Source organism: Danio rerio, chromosome 14, assembly GCF_052040795.2.
Source record: "Danio rerio strain M-AB ecotype USA chromosome 14, GRCz13ab, whole genome shotgun sequence".
NCBI classification, from domain to species: Eukaryota; Metazoa; Chordata; class Actinopteri; order Cypriniformes; family Danionidae; genus Danio; species Danio rerio.
Window position 1 is genome coordinate 1,927,501 of NC_141034.1, and position 26,513 is coordinate 1,954,013.

General features: G+C 33.3%; 1 protein-coding gene across 1 annotated transcript in view; it reads left to right on the plus strand.

Moving 5' to 3' along the window:
• The window catches only part of dock2 (dedicator of cytokinesis 2), a 158,858-nt gene that overhangs the window by 45,283 nt on the left and 87,062 nt on the right, over positions 1-26,513 (plus strand). Inside the window, 4 exon segments of the mRNA NM_001440749.1 lie at positions 889-997; positions 1,976-2,046; positions 2,907-3,013; positions 18,854-18,993. Of these exon segments, the coding sequence (NP_001427678.1) occupies positions 889-997; positions 1,976-2,046; positions 2,907-3,013; positions 18,854-18,993 (427 nt within the window).

The window sequence follows — 26,513 nt, forward strand, 5'->3', positions numbered from 1 at the left end:
TGCTATCTACTTGTTTCATTGTAAATGTTGGCACTTTATTTTAAAATGCCTGAATAAATGATATACTTTCATATAAAATCTATAAAATTACTAAAGAAACTTTTTAAAAATAAAATATTATAATTTTATGTTATAGTATTTTTTATTTAATTATTTATTGTAATATTTTTTCTTTAGTAATATTTATATACTTTATTATAGTTTTATTTTAACACATCACAACATACATTTTCAAATTTGTATATATTAATAAACATAAAATTTATGAATTAAAAAAATCTGTTTGACTAAGTTACTGCTTATTAATTACAAGGCAGTAGTTACTGATGAACTAATAAATAATAAACAGTTTAATTACTAATAAACTAATAAAATATATTTATTTTTTTATTTTAAATTATTATTAATTAATTATAATTTTTTATTTAATTATTTATTTCATATTTTGTATTTTTTACTTTTTAAATTTTTTATTTATTTTAATATAAATATATATTTTTTAGTTTTTATTTTTGTATTTTAATTAAAATATGTATTTATTTATTTATTTAGTTAATTTATTTTTTAATTTAATTGATTAATTTAATAGTTTTTATTTTATTCACAAATATTTTTTTATATATTTTTATTGGTTTTTATTTTAATACAAACATTATTTATTTTAATTTTTATTCGTTTTATTAAAATATTTATTTATTTATTTATTTATTTATTTATTTATTTATTTATATTTTGGTCCTCAAAGAAAGCTTTTATATTTCAGCATCAGCCACTCTGTTAATCTAAATGTTAAATCTTCAGATGTTTTATGTGTTTGGTGTGAAATGAGTCCAACATCCAGCAAGTGTGTGAACATATGCATGATGTCTTGTGTTTCTCTATTTTCAGACTCTATGAAGGCAAAGAACAGGCTGAGTTTGAAGAATCTCTCAAAAGTTTATTCGAGTCCATCAATAACCTGATGAAAAGCGACTACACCACTACACTACTGCAGCAGGTCAGTCAGATACACACATACTGCACTGTACAGCGTTAAGACACAGACATACTGTGTTTTATTATTAATAGCAATACTAAAATAATGTACATATTGTAGCATTTAAATTATTATTGTAACATATTTAATTATGTACATATTATTAGACAAAAATGTTGATTATTTTCATTGAAAATAGGATTTTATACTCTAAAATGTTTTAATCTATGCACTATAGTTTATGTATATTATATATTATATTATAATAGTTTATTGTGTGTATAATATTTATAATATATATATATATATATATATATATATATATATATATATATATATATATATATATATATATATAAACTGTTATAATATAATATATAATATATATAAACTATTATTATATAAACATTTATGTATGTATATATATATATATATATATATATATATATATATATATATATATATATATATATGTATATATATATATATATATATATATATGTATGTTTTTTTATTTATTATATATTATATTATAAATATTATAAATTTATAATAAATATAAATAATATTATAATATATAAAAATATTATAATAGAAATAATATTATAAATTTATTTGTAAAATCTAATAATTTGATCATATAAAATATTCATATCGCTTGTACATAATTTTAGTTTTATACATTACGTCATAACTTTGTGTATGCATTATTAAACAAAATAAATATGATGTTATATAATTTTCATTATAAAATATACAGCATGCAGAGCAATATAACAGATTACATAAACTTATTATTGGTTATTAATTTTCTAAATATGTTTTATATTGTAATACTATTAAACAACTCAAGATGTTATACAGTATAATTTAATTGTAAAGCATATTAGGTATAAAATATGCAATACAACATAGTAAAGCTTATATATATATGTGTGTGTGTGTGTGTGTGTGTGTGTGTGTGTGTGTGTGTGTGTGTGTGTGTGTGTGTGTGTGTAGGTGGCTGCTCTGAAGTATTTACCAACAGTCCTGCAAGATGTGGAGACCGTTTTTAATGCTAAACTCCTCAGGTGAGTCTTACAATAGGAATAATAATTATTAATATCTCTAATATTTCCCAATAAACAGCCCTTATTCAGATCTCAGTCTCAAACAAATGACACAAACATGCGCTTAATTTGCTTTGAAATGTGCAGTAATCTCAGCAGAAACATGAAGAGAGGGCGGGACATAGAGCAGCCCCTTATTTTAATTTCACGTGAGCTTAAATGAGTTGACGGAGCCGCTTGCTCTGAAAAGCACTGTGTTTTGGAGTGGTTTATCCAGTTAGAGCTGAAAGTGTGCTTCATCACTGTATACTGACTCAGACTCGCTCGATATCATACTGTGGTTTCTCTGAGACGCGATCAATAAAACACAGCTCGCTTTCTTTGCCTGTGTGTGTGTACATTCAGTCATTCCTTCTATTCTTATACGTTATTTAACTCTATGCATGAAGATCCTTCATTGCATCTTTTTAGTTAAGTTGAAATGAACATATGGAGGCACAGTGGCTCAATGGTTAGCACTAGAGCCTCACAGCAAGAAGGCGTCTGGCTCGAGTCCGAGTTGTGTGTTTGCTTTGGGTGCTCTGGTTTCCCCCACAGTCCAAACACATGCACTATTAGGGGGATTGATGAACTACATTGGCTGTAGTGTATGAGTGTGTGGGTGTTTCCCAGTACTGGGTTGCAGCTGGAAGGGCATCCGCTGCGTAAAACATAGGCTGGAATAGTCGGCAGTTCATTCCACAGTGTTAACCCCTGAGATAGAGACTAAGATTAAGGAAAATGAATGAATGATAACTGACTCTTGTGTCATGTGTGACCTCTCTCTCTCTCTCTCTCTCTCTCTCTCTCTCTGTGTGTGTGTGTGTGTGTGTGTGTTTCAGTAAGCTGTTGTACGATTTCTACACCTGTATCCCTCCGGATAAACTACAGAAACACAAAGTGAGCTCCATGACTGAGATAGTGGGCAGCAGACTCTTCCATAGACAAGGTGAAACACACACACACACACACACACACACACACACACACACACACACACACACACACACACACACACACACACACACACACACACAAACACACACACACACATTCACATGCAGACATACAGAGACACACACACTTACACAGATATACACACACACACAAGCTCACATAGATACATATACACACACAAGCACAAAAACACACTCATTCACACACAGACACACTCATTCATACACACACACACACACACACACATGTACACTCGCAAAACACAAACAATGAACATGCAGACATTAAACACACACATGCACAAAAACACTCATTCACACACAGACACACACACATGCATAACACACACAAATGCGAAACATGCACACACAAACACACAAATGCATACAGAGAACAAATTCACAGATACACACACACACAGAGATACACACAGACACACACATAACAACCACAAGCTCACCGAGATACACGTACACAAACGTGCATACACACACTGAACATGCACACATTAAACACACGAAAAACGCACATACAAGCTCACACAGATACATATACACATACACACGCACAAACATGCACACACACGCTAAACATATATACATACACATACATACATACATACGCACGAAAATCACATGCATATACAGAGTGAACACACACACAGACAGACACAAATTCACACAGACCCACATATGCACACACAGGCACACACATGCACACACACACATGCACGCACACACATAGACACATACATGCATACACACACACACACACACAACGCACACACATGCACATAGGCATAGACGCATGCACACACAGACACACATGCATGCAAACACAGACGCATGCACACACAGACACACACATGCATACACACACACACACTTATTGCACACACATAGACTCATGCATGCACACACAGACACACACATGCACACACATACACATAACGTACACATATAGACACATGCATGCATACACAGACACACTCACATAACGCACACACATGGACACATGCATGCATACACAGACACACTCACATAACGCACACACATGGACACATGCATGCACACACAGTCACACACATGCACGCACACACATTGACGCATACACACACAGACACACACATGCATGCACACACACATAGACGCATGCACACACAGACACACACATGCACACACATAACACACACACACATAGACACATGCATGCACACACAGACACACACACACACACACACACTCTCTTTCTCTCTCTCTTTTTCTCTCTCTCTCTCTCACAGACACACACATACACACTCACACTCATGCACGCACACACACATGCACGCACACATACAGAACGGACAAATATAGACACATGCATGCACACACAGACACACACATGCACGCACACACACATAGACGCATGCACACACAGACACACACATGCACGCACACACACATAGACGCATGCACACACAGACACACACATGCACACACATAACACACACACACATAGACAAATGCATGCACACACAGACACACACACACACTCTCTCTCTTTCTCTCTCTCTTTTTCTCTCTCTCTCTCTCTCACAGACACACACATACACACTCACACTCATGCACGCACACACACATGCACGCACACATACAGATCGGACAAATATAGACACATGCATGCACACACAGACACACACATGCACACGCACACACACATAGACGCATGCACACACAGACACACACATACACACACCTAACACACACACACACAGACACATGCATGCACACACAGACACACACACACTCTCTTTTTCTCTCTCTCTCGCAGACACACACATACACACTCACACACATGCACGCACACATAAATAACGGACACATATAGATACATGCATGCATACACAGACACACTCACATAACGCACACACATGGACACATGCATGCACACACATGCACGCACGTGCACGCACGTACACATGCACGCACACACATTGACTCATACACACACAGACACATACATGCACACACAGACGCACACACACTCTCACTTTCTTTCTCTCTCTCACACACACTCACACACACATGCACACGCACATTTTAGGAAATGAATTTGAGTTTAAAAAAATGTATTCCACAAAAATTAATTTTGTATAGATATTAGTGCGCACAAGTCTAATCCTATATTTCTGTAAATTAAATGAACGCCTCTCTCTGCTTCTCTTCTGTCCTCTCTGTATTTGTGTTCTCTCTGCTGTGTTTCTCTGGGTTTATATGATAGCCTGTGGCCTGCTCCTGCCAAACGCCCTCTTAACTAGATGCTATAAAGTGATGAATGTGAATGTGTGTGTGTGTGTGTGTGTGTGTGTTCATGCTCTTTAACTTCAATGAGATGCAGACGGGTGATGAATGTGTTTGTGTGTGTGTGTGTGTGTGTGTGTGTGTGTGTGTGTGTGTGTGTGTGTGTGTGTGTGTGTGTGTTTTACTAAAGAGTCGGATGATTTTCCTCATGAGAGCCATGATGGATTGTGTTCTGCGCGCGCGTGTGTGTGTGTGTGTTTGATGATGGGCGATGATTGATTATCCAAGTGTTCAACCTCCATTGTATTTGTTGTAAAATCTGCGTATCATCTGTGCTTCAAGTTATTTTTGCAGACTAATAGTTACTTATTCATTCATTCATTCATTTTTGGCTTAGTTCCTTTATTAATCAGGGGCCGCCACAGTGGAATGAACCGCCAACTTATACAGCATATGTTTTAGGCAGCGGATGCCCTTCCATCTGCAACCCATTACTGGGAAATACCCACATACTCACGTTCCGTAGATATACACACTAGATATCGCAAAGGAACGCGTCAATAGCGCCGCCATATTGGTACAGTGCTCCCAGGACAAATGTCATTCAACAGCACTAGTCAAGGCAGTGTTATTACGTGAAGATGCTGGACTTTCGCGCTGTCTATGGGTGTAGTAACGAGCAAACTAAGAAAACAAAGCACAGAGGCAGAACATTTCATAGGTAAGGTTTCGTTTTTGTATGTTATGAACTGTTGTGCTAATCAGGTAACGTTATTGATGATAACAGTCACTTACTGCATTCACCATACGGCAAAGCAGCTCCAACTCGCACTAAACACTCGGCTTATGCTAGTTTTGTTGAATAAAATCAGCAAACAATGCAAAATAAGCATGACAACGAGATGCTGCGCTGCCAGAAACTTGTATTATTGTCGGCTAACGTTAGTGAAAGAGTCGTTCATAACGGAGATTCATTCACAAACGAATCGCTCCCTCCGTCAGTATGAGCAGTGAAAGCAGGAGAGGAGCTGTGTTTCAGGACATGATTAGATCACATTTAACAGGCAGGGTGAATAGTACATTTCTGTACACACAAACACAAGCTTTTTGTCAGGATTGCCTGTGCGATCACTGATCCACCAATGTAGAAAAGGAATGTGTCGTAATAAAAAAAAAAAAAAAAAAAAAAAAATGACATACTAACTTAAGGGAAAAATCCAAATTATAGGTATATGTGTATATCTCAGGCTCTAGATGGCCACAGTCCTCCACTGCAGCTTGGTCCCTCATTCATTTCAAAGGAGCGCTACCCTGTACTAAAATGGCGGCTCTATTGACGCATTCCTTCCAATAGACAACAACGGGGTAGGCGACATCTAATGTATATATCTATTCTCACATTCACACACACACACACACACACACACACACACACACACACACACACACACACAGCTTATATACATTTTCAACTCAACTCTGTGTAAAACATATGCTGGAATAGTTGGTGGTTCATTCCGCTGTGGCAAACCCCTGATAAATAAGGGACTAAGCTGATGGAAAATGAATGAATGATCATAATATATATTGCAGTAAAATATGTGTCATTTGTAAGCGTTGAGTTGACAAGTGCTCAGTTTACATTTACAGTTTACCACTAATGATGGACAAGTATATTACCTGCCCTCACTGTTAATTGTGTTTCATCTGAACAGTTCTTATTTTAATTGCTGATCTTATTCTGGCAATGGTGTTATTGTTGTTTTTGTCCAGAATTAGTCTGACAGGCCTGAGGTATTTTACACTCTTGCGAGTCTGCAGTGAAAAGAAACAGCATATTCCTATTTACTGCCTGATATTGATCTGTTTTCGGTCTCTGCTCGACTACAAGAGTTTACCCTGAAATCAGAGCCACAAATAGCCATTTCTAGATTCCCATCCTCTTGGTTTGCATTCGACATCAGCTTCAGGATCAAATTCATGCATTTCATGATCATAATAATAATAATAATAATAATAATAATAATAATAATAATAATAATAATACATTTAAATAATAATAAAATTTAATAAAAATAAAAGCTATACGCTTTAATAATAATAATAATAATAATAATAATAATAATAGTAATAATAATAATAATAATACCAATAATAATAATAAGACAATTTATAAATCAATAAAATGTAGTAATAATAATAATAATAATAATAATGTAATTATTATAATAGATTTAAATAATAATAATAATATTAAAATTTATAAAAAAATAAAGAAAATAAAAAACACTTTATTATTATTATCATTGTTTTTATTATTATTATTATTATTATTATTATTATTATTATTATTATTAATAATAATAATAATAATAATATAATAACAATAATATACATTTAAATAATAATAATAATAAAATTTAATAAAATTAAAGTTATACGCTTTAATAATAATAATAATAATAATAATAATAATAATAAGACAATTTAAAAAATGAAATCAATAAAATGTGATAATAATAATAATAATAATAATAATAATATTGTAATTATTATAATAAATGTAAATAATAATAATAATAATAATAATAATAATATTAAAATTAATAAAAACAAAACACTTTATTATTATTATTATTATTATTATTATTATTATTAATATTATTAGTATTATTATTTTATTATTATTATTAATATTATTATTAATGATAATGATAATAATAATACAATTATAATACATTTAAATAATAATAATAAAATTTAATAAAATAAAAAGCTATATGCTTTAATAATAATAATAATAATAATAATAATAATAACAATAATAATAATAATAATAATACAGTAAAAGGAAACAGCATATTCCTATTTTCTTTTTTTTTCTATTTTTTCAGAGTTTTCGGCCTCTGCTCGACTACAAGAGTTTGCCCTGAAATCAGAGCCACAAATAACCATTTCTAGATTCCCATCCTCTTGGTTTGCATTCGACATCAGCTTCAGGATCAAATTCATGCATTTCATGATCATAATAATAATAATAATAATAATAATAATAATAATAATAATAATAATAATACATTTAAATAATAATAAAATTTAATAAAAATAAAAGCTATACGCTTTAATAATAATAATAATAATAATAATAATAATAATAATATTAATAATAATAATAATAATACCAATAATAATAATAAGACAATTTATAAATCAATAAAATGTAGTAATAATAATAATAATAATAATAATAATAATAATAATGTAATTATTATAATAGATTTAAATAATAATAATAATATTAAAATTTATAAAAAAATAAAGAAAATAAAAAACACTTTATTATTATTATCATTGTTTTTATTATTATTATTATTATTATTATTATTATTATTATTATTATTATTATTAATAATAATAATAATAATAATATAATAACAATAATATACATTTAAATAATAATAATAATAAAATTTAATAAAATTAAAGTTATACGCTTTAATAATAATAATAATAATAATAATAATAATAATACAATTTAAAAAATGAAATCAATAAAATGTGATAATAATAATAATAATAATAATAATAATAATAATAATAATAATAATATTGTAATTATTATAATAAATGTAAATAATAATAATAATAATAATAATAATAATAATAATAAAATTAATAAAAACAAAACACTTTATTATTATTATTATTATTATTATTATTATTATTAATATTATTAGTATTATTATTTTATTATTATTATTAATATTATTATTAATGATAATGATAATAATAATACAATTATAATACATTTAAATAATAATAATAAAATTTAATAAAATAAAAAGCTATATGCTTTAATAATAATAATAATAATAATAATAATAATAATAATAATAATAATAATAATAACAATAATAATAATAATAATACAGTAAAAGGAAACAGCATATTCCTATTTTCTATTTTTTTCTATTTTTAGAGTTTTCGGCCTCTGCTCGACTACAAGAGTTTGCCCTGAAATCAGAGCCACAAATAACCATTTCTAGATTCCCATCCTCTTGGTTTGCATTCGACATCAGCTTCAGGATCAAATTCATGCATTTTATGAGTCATACAGCTCCTCATTAATATTCATGAGCACCATCCTGCGATTGGTTGAGAGGCTTCCTGACATCACAGTGTGAGGATTCCTCTTCTGTCTGGGCTGTTTGCTCGTTTATATATTCGTGTGTCATTTATTTATTTGTGAATCACAGTAAGCCGTCCTGACAGGCATTTTAATTGAAAATTTTCCGGTCGCCGCTGCAAAAACGAGACCCCATTTGGCCAGGTGTCACTCTGATATGAGCGATGAGCAAGAAGACATTTATATGCTGCACAATTAACCGCAGTGTATTAGCCTCATCACCTGGAGGAGATGCAATGCATGATGGGAAGAGAGACAGGTGTCTGTTAGCAGGAGATCATTAAAAAAGCTTGTTTTGTTATAATAATAATAATAGGTAATACTGATAGCATGACAGATTTGCGTTAGCGTGTTAAAATCAACATATGGTTGGTGTCCGCAGGGGATTTTTACACTGTGGTTACTTGTTCATTCATTCATATTCCTTTCGGCTTAGTCCCTTTATTAATCAGGGGTCGCCACAGCGGAATGAACTGCCAACTTATCCAGCATACGTTTTACAAAGGGGATGCCCTTCCAGCTGCAACCCATCACTGGCAATATCCAACATACTCATTCACACATATACACTACAGACAATTTAGCCTACCTATTGCACCTATGGCGCATGTCTTTGGACTTGTGGGGGAAACCGGAGCAACCGGAGGAAACCCAACACAAGGAGAACATGCAAACTCCACACTGAAACGCCAACTGACCTAGCCGAGGTCTAGCCGACCTTCTTGCTGTGAGGTGATCGTGCTAACAATAATAATAACAACAATATTGATAATAACAATAATAATTAATGTAAATAATTATACATAATTAATAAGACGTTTCTGTGTGGAGTTTGCTTGTTCTCCCTGCGTTCCCGTGTGTTTCCTCCGGGTGCTCCAGTTTCCCCCACAGTCCAAAGACATGTGGTACAGGTGAATTGGGTAGGCTAAATTGTCCGTAGTCCGTAGTGACTGTAAATGAGTGTGTAGAAAATGTTTCCCAGTAATGGGTTGCAGCTGGAAGGGCATTCGCTGCGTAAAAGCATGTGCTGGATAAGTTGGCGGATCATTCCACTGTGGCGACCCTGGATTAATAAAGGGACTAAGCCGAAAAGAAAATGAATGAATGAAATAATAATAATAATATTTTAATTAAATAATAATAATAATAATAATAATAATAATAATAATAAAATACAATAATTTGTTATTAGAATAATTTTAAATAATAACAACAATATTGATAAAAACAACAATAATAATTAATAATAATTATTTATTATTTATTCTTATTATTATTTATAATAATAATGAAAGGAAAATGTATAAAATGAAATCAATAAAATGTAATATTAATAATAATAATAATAATAATAATAATAATAATAATAATAATAATAATATAATTATTATAATAAATTTAAATAATAATAAAAATAGTTAAATTAATAAAATAAAATAAAAAAGCTGTACACATTATTATTATTATTATTATTATTATTATTATTATTATTATTATTATTACTATTTAAATTTTACATTAAATTATAATAATAATACAATTTAATAAAATAAAAAAGCTATACGCTTTAATAATAATAATAATAATAATAATAATAATAATAATACAATTTATTCAACGAAATCAATAAAATTTAATAATAATAATAATAATAATAATAATAATAATAATAATAATAATAATAATAATAAAATTTTGTAATAAATATAAATAATAATAATAATAATAATAATAATAATAAAATTATAAAATAAAATAAAAAGCTTTACGCATTAATAATAATAATAAAATTAATAATAATAATGATAATAATAATTATAACAATAATTATAATAGTAATAATAATAATAATATTAATATTATTATTAATAATAAATTGATTAAATAAAATAAAAAAGCAGTACACTTTATTTTTATTATTATTATTATTATTATATTAATATTAATAATAAATTAATTAATATAAAAAGCTGTACGCTTTAATAATAATAATAATAATAATAATAATAATAATAATAATAATAATAATAATAATAATACAATAAAATCTCTTTAATGCAGAGCATAAATCTAAATCCTGCTACAGCTACTCTGTTTTGTTGGAATATCCTAGCAACCACATATTAATGCCCTGGCAACTTTCCTGGCATCATGATCTTTGCACAAGCAGCACCAGTGACTCGCGAAATGTAAAAGTCTATTTGGCAAACACAGAGTCAGACTCTCTGCCAGCAGAAACACGTCATTCCTCAAGCTGTAAAGTTTCTAAGCCTTGTACAGTCTCCATTATCAACATTGAGCCCAAGAAATCTAAAGTGAGAGCCCGGCTCCAAAACAGAGGCAACCTCAGTGTGTATGTACGTGCGCACTTGTGTGTCTGTCTGTGTGTGTATGTTTCTGTGTGTGCGCACATTTAAGTGTGCAGCCGCCGGCTTCAGCTGTCATCAGTCTGTTAACCACATTTCCGAGCGCAGAGGATCCAATTTCCAGCTGCTCTCTCCATCCGCCTGCAGGAGAGCAGCACAGGTGAATCTGCAGCTCCGCACGCCTCGTCATAGAGAAACACGAGTGTTAACAGTGGAGAGACACACCTGAACATCCACAGTCACAGTCATAGACACAGGATTCAATTAGATCTCAAGTACTGCAGCTCAAGTTAAAGCTCCTGTGAAGTGCTTTGAAATGTGCGCTGCTATTCAATGCTTTGACTGAAGCATGAAGAGAGGGCGGGGCATACGGTAGCTCCTCCCCTTTAAAAACAGCCAGTAGTGTTTTGTTTCATCACAGCTCTGCTAGTGAGTGGTTGAGCTCAAGTGCATCAAATGAAATGCAAATAAGAAAAAAAGGGGCGGGGCATGCCAGACACTAGAGAACATTTGATTGGTCAGAAGATTTGATGAGAAACTGAGGTATGAGGTGGCATCAGTAATTGTTGATCCAGTCAGGAGGACGTGGCAAACTGCAAGCTCTACATGACTATATCAGGTTTATATCTTCTAAATGTGAATTTTGAACCTGTTTTGACACACACTAGCTTATAAATATCTAACAATAGGGATACTGACATCTAGAAAACATTATTTATAATTTTACAAAGCGTTTTAAATGTGGTCAGCCTTGTAATTAATGAGAAATAGTTTGCTCTGATCAATATCTGACACAACCGTGTTAATAATCACAATAAGAGGTTATATAAATAAACATATGACCACCCCTATAATGGGTCATACCACTGTGAATGCATGATCCCAGTCTAAGCGGGAAAATATTTATCGTTAAAATATTCATATATTCATATATTCATATATTCATAGGCGTGAGGGGTCGTTTCCACAGAGTGGGTTCATGAACGATACGAAACCTATATAGTCAGTGCAAACCTCTCACCTGTGTCTTTAATCTTCCCCAGCACATGTAGCCTCTGTTACAGAGTAAGTCCGCCATTCTGAGTTCATAATAGTCCAGTAGGCGATAATAATAGTTCAACAGGGCAGTTTGTTCATGTCTTATGTTGCTGAAAGAATCATTTGCTCCTTTGTTTTTTGCGTGTCACTCTCGCGTTTGTCCGTTTCTGAAAGGATCGGATGTCAGAAGCACTTCAATAATCACACGCACGTTATTATCATCAGCTCACAAAGTTCCTTATTTCAAATATAGACGCGCACATGAGCTCTCTCTCGAAAACTGCTCGCGATTTAGGTCTCATAACAACAGGACACCGCAGATTGTGCTCTTCTTCTTGGCTTTGTGGCTGTTCATCAAGACGACAAGGTTTGTTTGAGCTCGTGTTTACCATGGCTTGTTATTATATGTATATAATGTTACGTTGTAAAAACATTACATTTACACTTTGCTTTCATAATATATTGATATTTTATAGTTTGCTCTATGTGCATTTAATATTGTCTTGTCTATTAGGATTGTTGTGTTATTTTGTATTTGCCATATACTCTCACCAGCCACTTTATTAGGTACACCTTACTAGTACCGGGTTGGATCCCCTTTTGCCTTTAGAACTGCCTTAATCCTTCATGACAGAGATTTAACAATATTCCTCAGAGATTTTGCTCCATATTGACATGATAGCATCACACAGTTGCTGCAGATTTGTCGGCGGCACATCCATGATGCCAATCTCTTCTGATGCTCGCTTTGAACTGCAGCAGATCATCTTGACCATGTCTACATGCCTCAATGCATTGAGTTGCTGCCATGTGATTGGCTGATTAGAAATTTGCAATAATGAGCAGTTGGACAGGTGTACCTAATAAAGTGGCCGCTGAGGGTTTGCTCATACTGTACGTTGGTATGCAGTCAGAAACTCTTCAGCGATGTGTCACCTGTGAAAAGATCACCTGAGATATTAACATCAGGTGTAAATGAGTGTCTTCACTTCTCTCAGAAAGCTGTTAATAGGTTTAAGGAAGCAGAATATACTAAGAAAAGTAAGTGGTAGATGTTCACTATTATATATTCTCACGCTCCTCCAATCTGAACAGCATTATTTGTAGAAGTCATCTACAGTAAGTGATGCATGGAGCACTTTTGTCCGTCCGCTGGCGTGGCTGTGGGCCAGGATCAGGATTCAGTAATACAGTGCTTGTTGACTCAGGGCTTTTTTTTTTTCTGAGCTCAGCCGAAAGCAGCGTCAGCTCATGATGTGTGGTGTGTGCAGGTCATTCTCCATGTCCACGCAGGCCTGGGAAGGTTGCTTTTTAAAATGCATTCACTGCAGATTACTAAATGCATGATTCAAAGTGTAATTAGCAATGTGTTTAGGTAGATTGCTCGGGTTTTGTAACTTAAAGGGGTAGTTCAGGCAAAACTGAAATTTGATTCGGTGTTTACTTATCGAGTCAAAATAGATCGGCATGAACTGCTGAGTCAAAATTAACAGTGAAGCGATCGGCACAAAAGGATCGCTGAGTCAAAATTAACAGTGAAGTGATCTGCACAAAAGAATCGCTGAGTCAAAATTAACAGTGAAGTGATCTGCACAAAAGAATCACTGAGTCAAAATTAACCGTGACGTGATCAGCACGAAAGAATCACTGAGTCAATATTGATAGTGAATCGATCAACACAAACTGCTGAGTCAAAATTAACAGTGAATCCATCGGCACATAAGAATCACTGAGTCAAAATAGATAGTAAAGCAATCGGCACAAAAGAATCACTGAGTCAAAACTGACAGTGAAGCGTTTGTCGCAAGAGAATCACTGAGTCAAAATAGATAGTGAATCGATCAACACAAACTGCTGAGTCAAATTTAACAGTGAAGTGATCGGCACAAAAGAATCGCTGAGTCAAAATTAACAGTAACGTGATCAGCACGAAAGAATAGCTGAGTCAATATTGATAGTGAATCGATCAACACAAACTGCTGAGTCAAATTTAACAGTAACGTGATCAGCACGAAAGAATCACTGAGTCAAAATTAACAGTGAAGTGATCAGCACAAAAGAATAGCTGAGTCAATATTGATAGTGAATCGATCAACACAAACTGCTGAGTCAAAATTAACAGTGAATCCATCGGCACATAAGAATCACTGAGTCAAAATAGATAGTGAAGCAATCGGCACAAAAGAATCACTGAGTCAAAACTGACAGTGAAGCGTTTGTCGCAAGAGAATCACTGAGTCAAAATAGATAGTGAATCGATCAACACAAACTGCTGAGTCAAATTTAACCGTGACGTGATCAGCACAAAAGAATCGCTGTGTCAAAATTAACAGTGACGTGATCAGCACAAAAGAATTACTGAGTCAATATTGATAGTGAATCGATTGGTACAAAAGAAGCACTGAGTCAAAATAGATAGTGAATCGATCAACATAAACTGCTGAGTCGAAATGATGGGTGAATCGATCGTCACAAAACAATTACTAAGTCAAAATTGACAGTGAACCGATTGACAAAAGAACCGCTGAGTCAAAATTGACTGAGGCAATTGACAAAAGAACCGCTGAGTCAATATCGACTTAAGTGATTGACAAAAGAATTACTGAGTCAAAATTGACTAAAGTGATTGACAAAAGAATCACTGAGTCAAACTTGACTGAAGCGATTGACAAAAAAATCACTGAGTCAGAATTTGCAGTGAAGCGATTGACAAAAGAATCACTGAGTCAGAATTTGCAGTGAAGCGATTGATGCAAAAGAATCACTGAGTCAGAATTTGCAGTGAAGTGATTGATGCAAAAGAATCACTGAGTCAAAATTTGCAGTGAAGCGATTGATGCAAAAGAATCACTGAGTCAAAATTTGCAGTGAAGCGATTGATGCAAAAGAATCACTGAGTCAAATTTTGCAGTGAAGCGATTGATGCAAAAGAATCACTGAGTCAAAATTGACTGAAGCGATTGACGCAAAAGAATCGGTTAGTCAAAATTGACTGAAGCGATTGACAAAAAAATCACTGAGTCAAAATTTGCAGTGAAGCGATTGACAAAAGAATCACTGAGTCAAAATTTGCAATGAAGCGATTGATGCAAAAGAATCACTGAGTCAAAATTGACTGAAGGGATTGACGCAAAAGAATCAGTTAGTCAAAATTGACTGAAGCGATTGATGCAAAAGAAACGCTAAGTCAAAATTTTCAGTGAAGTGATTGACTAATGAATCACTGAGTCAAAATTAACTGAAGCGATTGACACAAAAGAATCGCTGAGTCAAAATTTGAAGTAAAATGATTGGCACAAAAGAATCACTCCATACATTTTGACCATTAGAAGCTGCTTATATTCACTCACTGCTGACACACAACTGTGTTCAAACCCCTTATTAAAGTCAGATTAGGATCCTGACGCTGATGAACACAGTCACAGTGCAGTATTTCAGTGTCGGGGGTGTGGAAGGGTCAGTTCGGCCTTGAGAAAACGCTCGACGGCACATTCCCCTGTTGTTCTTGGCGCTGCTATTGATGATGAAACGGGTCTGTCTATAAAAAGAGACAGCGGTGAAGGCTTCATGAGCTTAAATCACTCAATATATTCCCTCTGGATGGATCTCGGAGGAGTCTCGCTCTTTATCTCACCGGGACATTAAAAGTGACAAATATAATTGCCGCTCAACTCGGTGATTAGCATTCATTCTGTCGTTTATGATTGTCATTTATTTACCAGAGCCAAGCTGCAACAATACTGTGGAAGTATGGTAATCGCTATGAATGTCTAAGCATGCAGTCCTTGAGTTTATGATGGTTTTGTTTGTTGCCTTGAGAGAGGAATCCATCTGCTCATTTTCATTGAGATATGGAGAGACCGTGTTGGGTTATGAGTGATCGGTCTGTGCAAGAAACTGAACATTATTAACAGAATCACAGCCTCTGCCATTGTATAGTATTACAATTATATCACATTATTATATAGTAAAGAGTGTGTCACGTGGTGCAGTGGGTAGCACGATCAATTCACATAAAGAAGGTTGCTGGTTCGAGCCAGGGTCAGTTGGCGTTTCTGTGTGGAGTTTGCATGTTCTCCCTGCCTTCGCGTGGGTTTCCTCCGGGTGCTCTGGTTTCCCCCACAGTCCAAAGACATGTGGTACAGGTGAATTGGGGAGGCTAAATTGTCCGTAGTGTATGAGTGTGAATGAGTGTTTGGATGTTTCCCAGTGTTGGGTTGCAGATGGATAAAAAGTATTTTATTGTGGTTGAAAATGATCTATATTTTTTATATCTATATCTATCTATATCTTTAACAAAAATCTTTTTGTTATATATCAAAAACCTTTACATGTTATTTATTTTATTTTACATTTAATTTATTTTACGTGTTATTTAATTAATTTTATTTTACATTTAATTAAATTAAATTTATTTTACATTTATTTTAATCTGTCTTACATTTAATTAAATTTAGTTTAATTTATTTGTACATTTATTTTCATTTAACATGTAATTAAAATTATTTACATTAAATTTGATTTTACATATTATTTAGTTTAATTTATTTTACAAGTATTTTAATTTATTTCAGTTTATTTTACATTTAATTTAATCTAGTTAAATTTTAAATGTAATTTAATTTAATTTATTTTGCATTTGATTTATTTTATTTGACCTGTATTTTAATTTATTTTACATTTAATTTAATTTAATTTGACATGTTATTTAACTTAATTTATTTTACATTTATTTTATTTATTTTTATGTTATTTATTTTACATGTAATCTAGTTTAATTTATTTTATATGTAATTTCATTTATTTTGCATTTTATTTATTTTAAATTTAATAAACTTATTTTAAATGTAATTTAATTTATTTTGCATTTAATTTAATTTAGTTTAATTTTACATGTAATTTAATTGAATTTATTTTACATTTAATCTATAGTTTAATTTTACACGTAATTTATTTTCATATATTTTACATGCAATTTAATTTAATTTATATTTAATCAATATTTTTTTTATTTTACATTTAATTTATTTGAATTTAATTTGATATGTAGTTTAATTTGTTTTATTTTACATTTAATTTAATTTAATTAATTCAAAATTTTATTAAATGTATTTATTTTACATTTAATTTAATTTAATTTAATTTTACATTTAGTTTTATTTTACATTTAATTTAATTTAATTTTACATTGTATTTAATTAATTTTACATTTATTCATTGCCATTCAAATTCATTTTAAAAAAGTGACATAAAAATGTATTTGTTTAGTGAAAACTTAACAAATCTTTTTTTGGAACTGTACTTTTGTCATATTGTTTTGACATATTCTTGATTATTATTGCATTTAAATTTCTTGAAACATTTTTATTTAATTTTATTTTATTTTATTGAATTTTTTACAAAAGAAACTCCATAACATTTCTGATTTGAGGCATAAATACACAAAGAAATTTATCGATTTAATCTATGTTATGCATAACACACACACACTTGTAAAACTGTCTTTAGGGGGATTGTAACCTTCACAGGTAACAATATGCATTCATACATTTTCAAAAAGTCTGATTTATAAGATGTTTTCCTCATGGGACCAAAATAATGTCCCAATGAGGTCAAAATTTACTGGTATTGCAATACTTGTGGTGACTTTGGTCCCCACAATGTCATCAATACACACACACTCTCTATTGCACTACAGTTTAAGCGTAAAGTGTGTATCATTGTCTTTTCTGCGGGTCATTTGTGTGTTCTGCTCTATTGTGTTGAACTCTCTCTCTCTCTGACTCTCTCAGCAAATCACACTGATCATGGCTGATAATGGTTTGGTAACGAGCCAAAGCCTCAACGAGCTTTTAATGGGCTGATTTTGAGAGGCAGATGAAGCTGCTCTTGAGTGAGGGTCAGTGATAAAGATATGACACATTTAAATAGCTGCACTAATGTATGCATTATTCCCCCAGACTGCCGTGATGTGCTGTTACCCATGATGCTTCGGGAACTGGCAGGGGGTCTGGCGTTGATGGAGGGACTTCAGGATGAGAAGAAAAACAGCATCGAACTGCTCAACAACATCCTGGAGGTGCTCAGCCGCAGCGACGTGGTAAGAGCCAATCAGAGATCAGCACAGCCATACACCAGCCAATCAGAGATAAATATAACCATACGCTTGCCAATCAGAGGTCAATACATCAAACGCCAACCAATCAGAGATCAGCACAGCCATACACCAGCCAATCAGAGATCAGTATAACCATAGGCCCGCCAATCAGAGGTCAGCACAAACATACACCAGCCAATCAGAGATCACCACAGCCATACACCAGCCAATCAGAGATCAGTATAACCATACGCTTGCCAATCAGAGGTCAGCACCATCAAACGCCAACCAATCAGAGGTCAGCACAAACATACACCAGCCAATCAGTGATCAGCATTATTATTATTATTATTATTATTATTATTATTATTATTATTATTATTGTTGTTACTATTATTATTATTATTATTATTATTATTATTATTATTATTATTATTATTATTATTGTTGTTGTTGTTGTTGTTGTTGTTGTTGTTGTTGTTGTTGTTATTATTATTGCTATTTAATAGCAATATAATATTATTCATATTATTATTGGCGTTATTGCTGTTATTATTATTATTATTATTAAATTATGTATGATTGTTTATTATTTATTAATTATGATTAATACTTTTTATAATACAATGCAACAATTTTAATAATAATAGTAATAATGATAATAATTATAATAATAATATAATAATAATAAAAAAATTAATAATAATAATGGTAATAATAATAATAACAACAGCAACAACAGCAATAATAATAATCATAATAACATAATTGTTATTATTGTTATTTTATTATTATTGTTGTTATTATTATAAACTATATTTTTATTATTATTGTAAAAATAGTTACTATTATTATTATTATCATTATTATTATTATTATTATCATTCTTAAAAATTGTTGCATTATATCATAAATAGTATTAATAAAAAATAATAAATAATAATTAATTAAAAATATAATTCAAATACTACTACTACTACTAATTATTGTTATTGTTGTTTATTATTATTATTATTATCATCATGTTATTATTATTATTGTTATTATTATTATTATTATTATTAAAAGTTATATAATATAAATATTATTAATTATAGTTAATACATACTAATTAATAAATGATAATATAATAATTATAATAATACATCATAATAATGCAATAAAATTAATAATTAACAAATAATAAATAAATAAATAATAATAATTATTATTAGTAGTAGTAGTTGTATTTGATTGTAATATTGTTATTATTAAAACTAGTTGAATTATATCATATAAATAGTAATTATTCATACAATTATTAATAGAGTATTTTGAACAATATTTGTGTTTTTGTTAAATCATTCACGAGTGCTGTGCCGTGATGCCTTATTTCAGCAGGATTGTCTGCCAGCAAGCACAGAAATGTGGATTTAAATCTTCAAAAATTTTGTGGATACGATTATAAAAAATGCACCTAATGAAACACAGACACACACACACACACACACACACACACACACACACACACACACACACTCACGTAGATGCAAAACCTGAGCGTGTTTTTAATTACTAAAATGGCAGCGGATTACACTCGGCTTCTTTGAAGTCTCATGCTGTAATCTCACTTTGCGAACGCTGATGCATTTAGACACTGAACTTCCTGCACTTTCAGTCAGAGAGAGAGAGAGAGAGAGAGAGAGAGAGATAATGAAAGAGGTCAGACACCGCTGTGTGTTTATCAGCTCTGCCTGTTTAACAGAGAACTGTTGCTCCATCACTCACACAAACACTCTTTTTACTCTGCGTGTGTTTGTGTGTGTGTGTGTGTGTAGACTGTGAGGTCAGACATTAATGCTTATTTGGTGGTTAGAACTGTTGCCTCACAGCAAGAAGGTCACTGGTTTGAGTCCTTGCTGGGTCAGTTGGCATTTCTGTGTGGTGTTTGCATGTTCTCCCCGTGTTGGTGGTGTGTTTCCTCCGGGTGCTCCGGTTTCCCCCACAGTCCAAACACATGCGCTATAGGGGAATTGATGAACTAAATTAGCCGTAGTGTGCGTGTGTGTGTGTGTGTATGAATGAGTGTGTATGGGTGTTTCCCAGTTCTGGGTTGCAGCTGGACAGGCATCCGCTGTTTGAAGAATATGCTGTAATAGTTGGCGGTTCATTCCGCTGCGGTGACCTCTGATCAATAAAGAGACTAAGCTGAAGAAAAATGAATGAATTGTGTGTGTGTGTGTGTGTGTGAGAGGTGAGGAGGTCAGATGTGTGTGATTATATGCTGATGAAGAGCGTCTGACGAGTGTGATGGAGACCAGAATGAAGATGTGACGGGATCGTGACCTCTCGTCTGCTCCTCTAACAGGATCCACACACACACTCACACACACACACACACACACACACTCGCTCTTTCTCAGGGCATCTCTCTCACGCTGCGGCTGGAATTAAGCTCTCCGTGAGGCTTCAGAACATTATTCACCTCAAATGATTCCTCAGAAAATACAGATGAAACATAAACATCTGTGAGAGTGACTGATTCTGGAGTGACACACACACACACACACACACACACACACACACACACACACACACACACACACACACACACACACACACACACACACACACACATGCATTATAAATGGGAAAGAGGCTGTCTAGTTGTCCCTGAGTGTGTCTTCTGATAGAATTGAGTTCAGAAATGTTGTGTAACACAAATTTTCCTCTTTGTATAAGTGGATGGTTTCATGGAATCTATTCAACCCGGGCTCATTGTGGAAACGTAGCCCCGCGGACGTTTCTGCGGGCCGCTATTTACGTCCCGTGAGGTACGTATTCGTGCGTTTTTTGTTTTCACGGATCCGCGAGAGGCCGCTGTGCGCGCTTTTTCGCGTCTCGGGCGCCTTTCGGGAGCGTGCGCCGTTCGCGCCCACGCCGTTCTCGCGTGAAAAGCCGCCGGATCGGCCGACTCGGCCGCCCTCCTCCTCCTCCTCCTCCTTCCCTAAACCCGAGCGACGGTTCGCAAAAGCCGCCCAGAAAAAAAAAAAAAAGCAAAAGCCCTCATCTTCGATTTCGACCGCGTTTTCGGATCCAGCCACGTTCTCGCCCTTATTTTTCAGATTCCGTTTTTCGTCTTACCTGATTTCCGGAACCTGCTGTTCCCCGGACTCGATTCCGGTCGTCGTCCACCGCGGCCGGCTCCTCCTCCTCGGCCTCCGCTCCGCCGACGCAACGCTGTGAGCTAAGCGGACAAACTGATTGTATCGGGAAAGCCCTCCACGCGAAGAGGAGCGGCGGAGCGGCGCCACACTGCCCCGCAGCGTTCGCTCGAAAAAAACTAAACGTGGCCTTTACGTACCTCCGGCCACGTAAATCGCGGCCTCCAGAAACATCCACGGGGCTACGGTTCCAGAATGAGCTTGGGTTGAATCTATTTGTTTATAGTTGAAGTCAAAATTATTTCTCCCTCCTGTGATTTTATTTTCTTTTTCAAGTATTTCCCAAATTACGTTTGACAGATTCAGGAAATTTTCACAGTATTTCCTATAATATTTGTTCTTCGGGAGAAAGTTTTATTTGTTTTATTTCGGCTAGAGTAAAAGCAGTTTTTAATTTTTTTAAACCCATTTTAATGTCAATATTAGGTCCCACTTTATATTTTGGGCTCTATTTTGACGATCCATGCGCAAAGTGCAAAGCCACTTTTGCTATTTTAAGGACGGAAAAATCGGCTTTGCGCCGTGGCGCATGGTCTAACAGGGTTGAGCTTATTCTCTTAATGAGTTATAGGTGTGTTTTGAGAATAAACCAATCAGAGTCTCATCTCACATTCCCTTTAAGAGCCAGCTGCATCATAGCGCATTTGCTATTCACATGGTGACTTTGTAAGTGTAAAAACAGAGCGCTTCACTAGAGAGTAAACAGTTAAACAGAGCATCTGCATCACGAGGATGAGAGATGAGCCTCCTCATTCTTTACTTTCACTTTCACTCTCCTGAATAGGGAAATGTGTAGTAGGCACGGAAATCCATTAGCCTTCATAATTAATAATTAATTTTGTTTGTTAAGCGCAAAGATTTGTTTCAAAACTATTTCTAAATTCAGTTCTAATTTCCAGCAAAGGAATAAATGAACAATAATAATGAAGTGTGCTCAAAAAACTGAGTTATATCCAAATACACATGCTGAGCCCCATTTGGTCTAAAACCTGCATATAATGACTATAATGCATATAATGAGGCGCATAACTAACGCGCTCTGCGCTGTACTATAGACCTGCTTTGATCTGATCTATTGAACAGTCAATTATAGTTCCTCAAAATAGCAATGCGCCTTTACACGCCTCCTTTTTAATACCAGAACGCCTATGGGCGCACATACAGTTGAAGTCAGAATTATTAGCCCCCTTTTGTTTTTGTTTTCTTTTTTAAATATTTCCCAAATGATGTTTGACAGAGCAAGGAAATTTTCACAGTATGTCTGATAATATTTTTTCTTCTAGAAATAGTCTTATTTGTTTTTATTTCGGCTAGAATAAAAGCGGTTTTGAATTTTTTAAAAATTATTTTCAGGACAAAATTATTTGCTCCTTTAAGCAATTTTTTTTCTTTAGTGTACAGAACAAACCATTGTTATACAATAACTTTCCTAATTACCCTAACCTGCCTAGTTAACCTAATTAACCTAGTTAAGCCTTTAAATGTCACTTTAAGCTGTACAGTGTCATGTTCACCAGCGAACAAACCACCTGATGTCGCTGGTAAACACTCACTCATGGAAGTACAAATCTGCCAGTAAATGGACTACATATTCAGTCATGCCACACACACACACCTGCCCCAAGTCTCCACTGATTAGACTCCCACAGCTGATCCTGCTTCAAGACTGATTACACACAGTATTTAAGCAGCACACACACTCATTCACATGGCCGAGTCTTGTTTACTGATAGTGACATTACAACGCGTTTCCTTTGTCTGCCTTTTCCGTGTTTTGATCCTTGCCTTGTTTATTTATTTAATTCTGTTAAATGCATTCGCTATTTAAACATCGTGCTGCAAAACGTCAAAACGACTCCTGCGCCAAGCTGAAACTAGCAAACAACTATTGCGTCGCGCCTTGCGCCACATTGCGCCGGGTGTATGATAGGGCCTTAAGTGTCCCTAACTGTACTTACATCAAAATAAAAATACAATGCACTGAAAAATCTTATTCAGAAAGGATTCCTTGGATTTACTCTTTTTTTGCCATAAGTGGCTGTAAACAATTTATTTAAGCTAAATATAAACAAAAAAATTAAATAGAATTTTATTAAATTTAATTAGTTTGTATAATTTCAGTCCAAATAAATTGTTTGCAACAGTTTTGCAGACCACATTTTTTCCAGTGTGTTCTTAAAGTCTTGCAGAACATTTCTGGTGATATTGAGGTGGGTACGGATGAGGTTATAGGCACAAGTTTAGTGGTTTGAATAGATTTACGAGTGGGTGAAGTTGTAAGGGATGGTCAACAGTCTAATTATTAATGTAATTACATAAATTAATTATAGGTGTAGTTACATGCAGGTATTAAATTGAGCATAAGTACAATGAGAAAGCATGTATTAACACAATAAATACACTGAAACTAATTATTAATTTCAATGTAAGAACATCATAGTTAAAGCCACTTAATATTAATATTACCCAATATTATTAGCCCCCTAAATCAATATTAGTAGTCTCCAGAACAAACCACTGTTATACAATGACTTGCCTAATTACCCTAACTTTACCCTAATTACCCTAGTGAAGCCTTTAAATGTCACTTTAAGCTGAATACTAGTGTATTAAAGAATATCTAGTCTAATATTATTTACTGTCATCATGGCAAAGAGAAAATAAATCAGTTATTAGAGATGAGTTATTAACACTATTATGTTAATAAATGTGTTAAATAACTCTTCTTTCTATTAAGAAGAAATTAGGGAAAATATTAAATAAAACTTTAACAGAAGGGCTAATAATTCTGTCTTCAACTGTACTATATTTATTTATTGATTTATTTTTTCTCTTGAGATGAGCTGGACATGTTGGTGACGGGTCTAAAGTTACTATAAGTGTGATGTCAGAGTGACAAGGAAGTAATATGTGGACAGAGAGAAAGAGAAATGGAGACTACCATATGACAGGCCACAGGTTACACACACACACTCACACTCACAGGGATTATAGGTGTACGTGATTAAGCTGTCGTCCACTGACCACTGAGAAAGAGAGACAGATGAGAAAGACGGAGGATAAGATAGAGACGGATAGATTGAGAGTGTTTGTGAAGTGCAGAGCTGTTGACGCTGAGACACACACAATATGAAATGAAATACTTCATGCAGAGATGAACAGATGTTTCTCTCTCTCAATCCCTCACTTTATCCGCCACTGCGTCATGAAATTAGTGAGGGGGTGGAAAGCACACACACATACAGCTGACACGGGTCATTTTTCACACACAGACTGAAGATGGTTGTTGATGAGGGGTTTTGATCATCATGATCTGGTCAGAAACTGAAGCTGGTTATGAGGAGCAAGGTTGATTTAGAAAACGAAAACTAAGGCTAAAACTGTTGGTCAAAAAGTGATATTTTGCTAACTGAATAAACCTAAAAGCGTGCAATAAATGAAAAACTAAAGCTAACTGAAAAACGAACTGAAATAGTTAATAAGCAGCACTCGTTTGTCCTGTAAATTTGGTCCTAATTCTTTTTTTGTTTAATTAAAATAAACTTTTCTACTCATGTCAACTTGCACAAATTAAATTGACCAAAAAATATTAAGTTAAACTTTGTATAACTTAAAAAAAAGATAGTTGAAAAAGATGTGTAATTCTGTATGTGTACAACAAGAATGTGTTTCTGAAACACACAACATAATGCACCCTAAGTATCGTATTTCAAATTTGCAAAAATCTAGACAGCGCCCTCTAGTGGATTTGTCATCAGATACATGCAACAATACGCACCCTAATACGGTATTTCAGAATCACAAAACATAGACAGCACCTTCTAGTGGATTTTTAATCCGAAACGTACAACAAACTACTCTAAATAACGTATTTGTAATTCGCAAAAATTTAGACAGCGCCCTCTTGTGGATTTTTTATAAGAAACATACGACAAAGCATACCCTAAGTAGCATATATCATATTCTCAAAAATCAATCTAAAACGTACAACAACACGTTCCCTAAATAACTTATTTCAGATTTGCAAAAATGTAGAGAGCGCCCTCTAGTGGATTTTCCATTTGAGACGTACAACAAAGCGTACCCTAAACAATATATTTTAGATTTGCAGAAATGTAGACAGCGCCCTCCAGTGGATTTTTAATTAGAAACAAACAACAAAACATACCATAAGTAGCAAATTTCAGATTATTAACATTGTAGATAGCAAGCTTTAGTGGATTTTTTATTAGAAACATACAACAAAGTATACCCTAGTAGTGTATTTCAGATTTGCAAAAGTCTAGATAGCATCCTCTAGTGGATTTTTTATCAGAAACG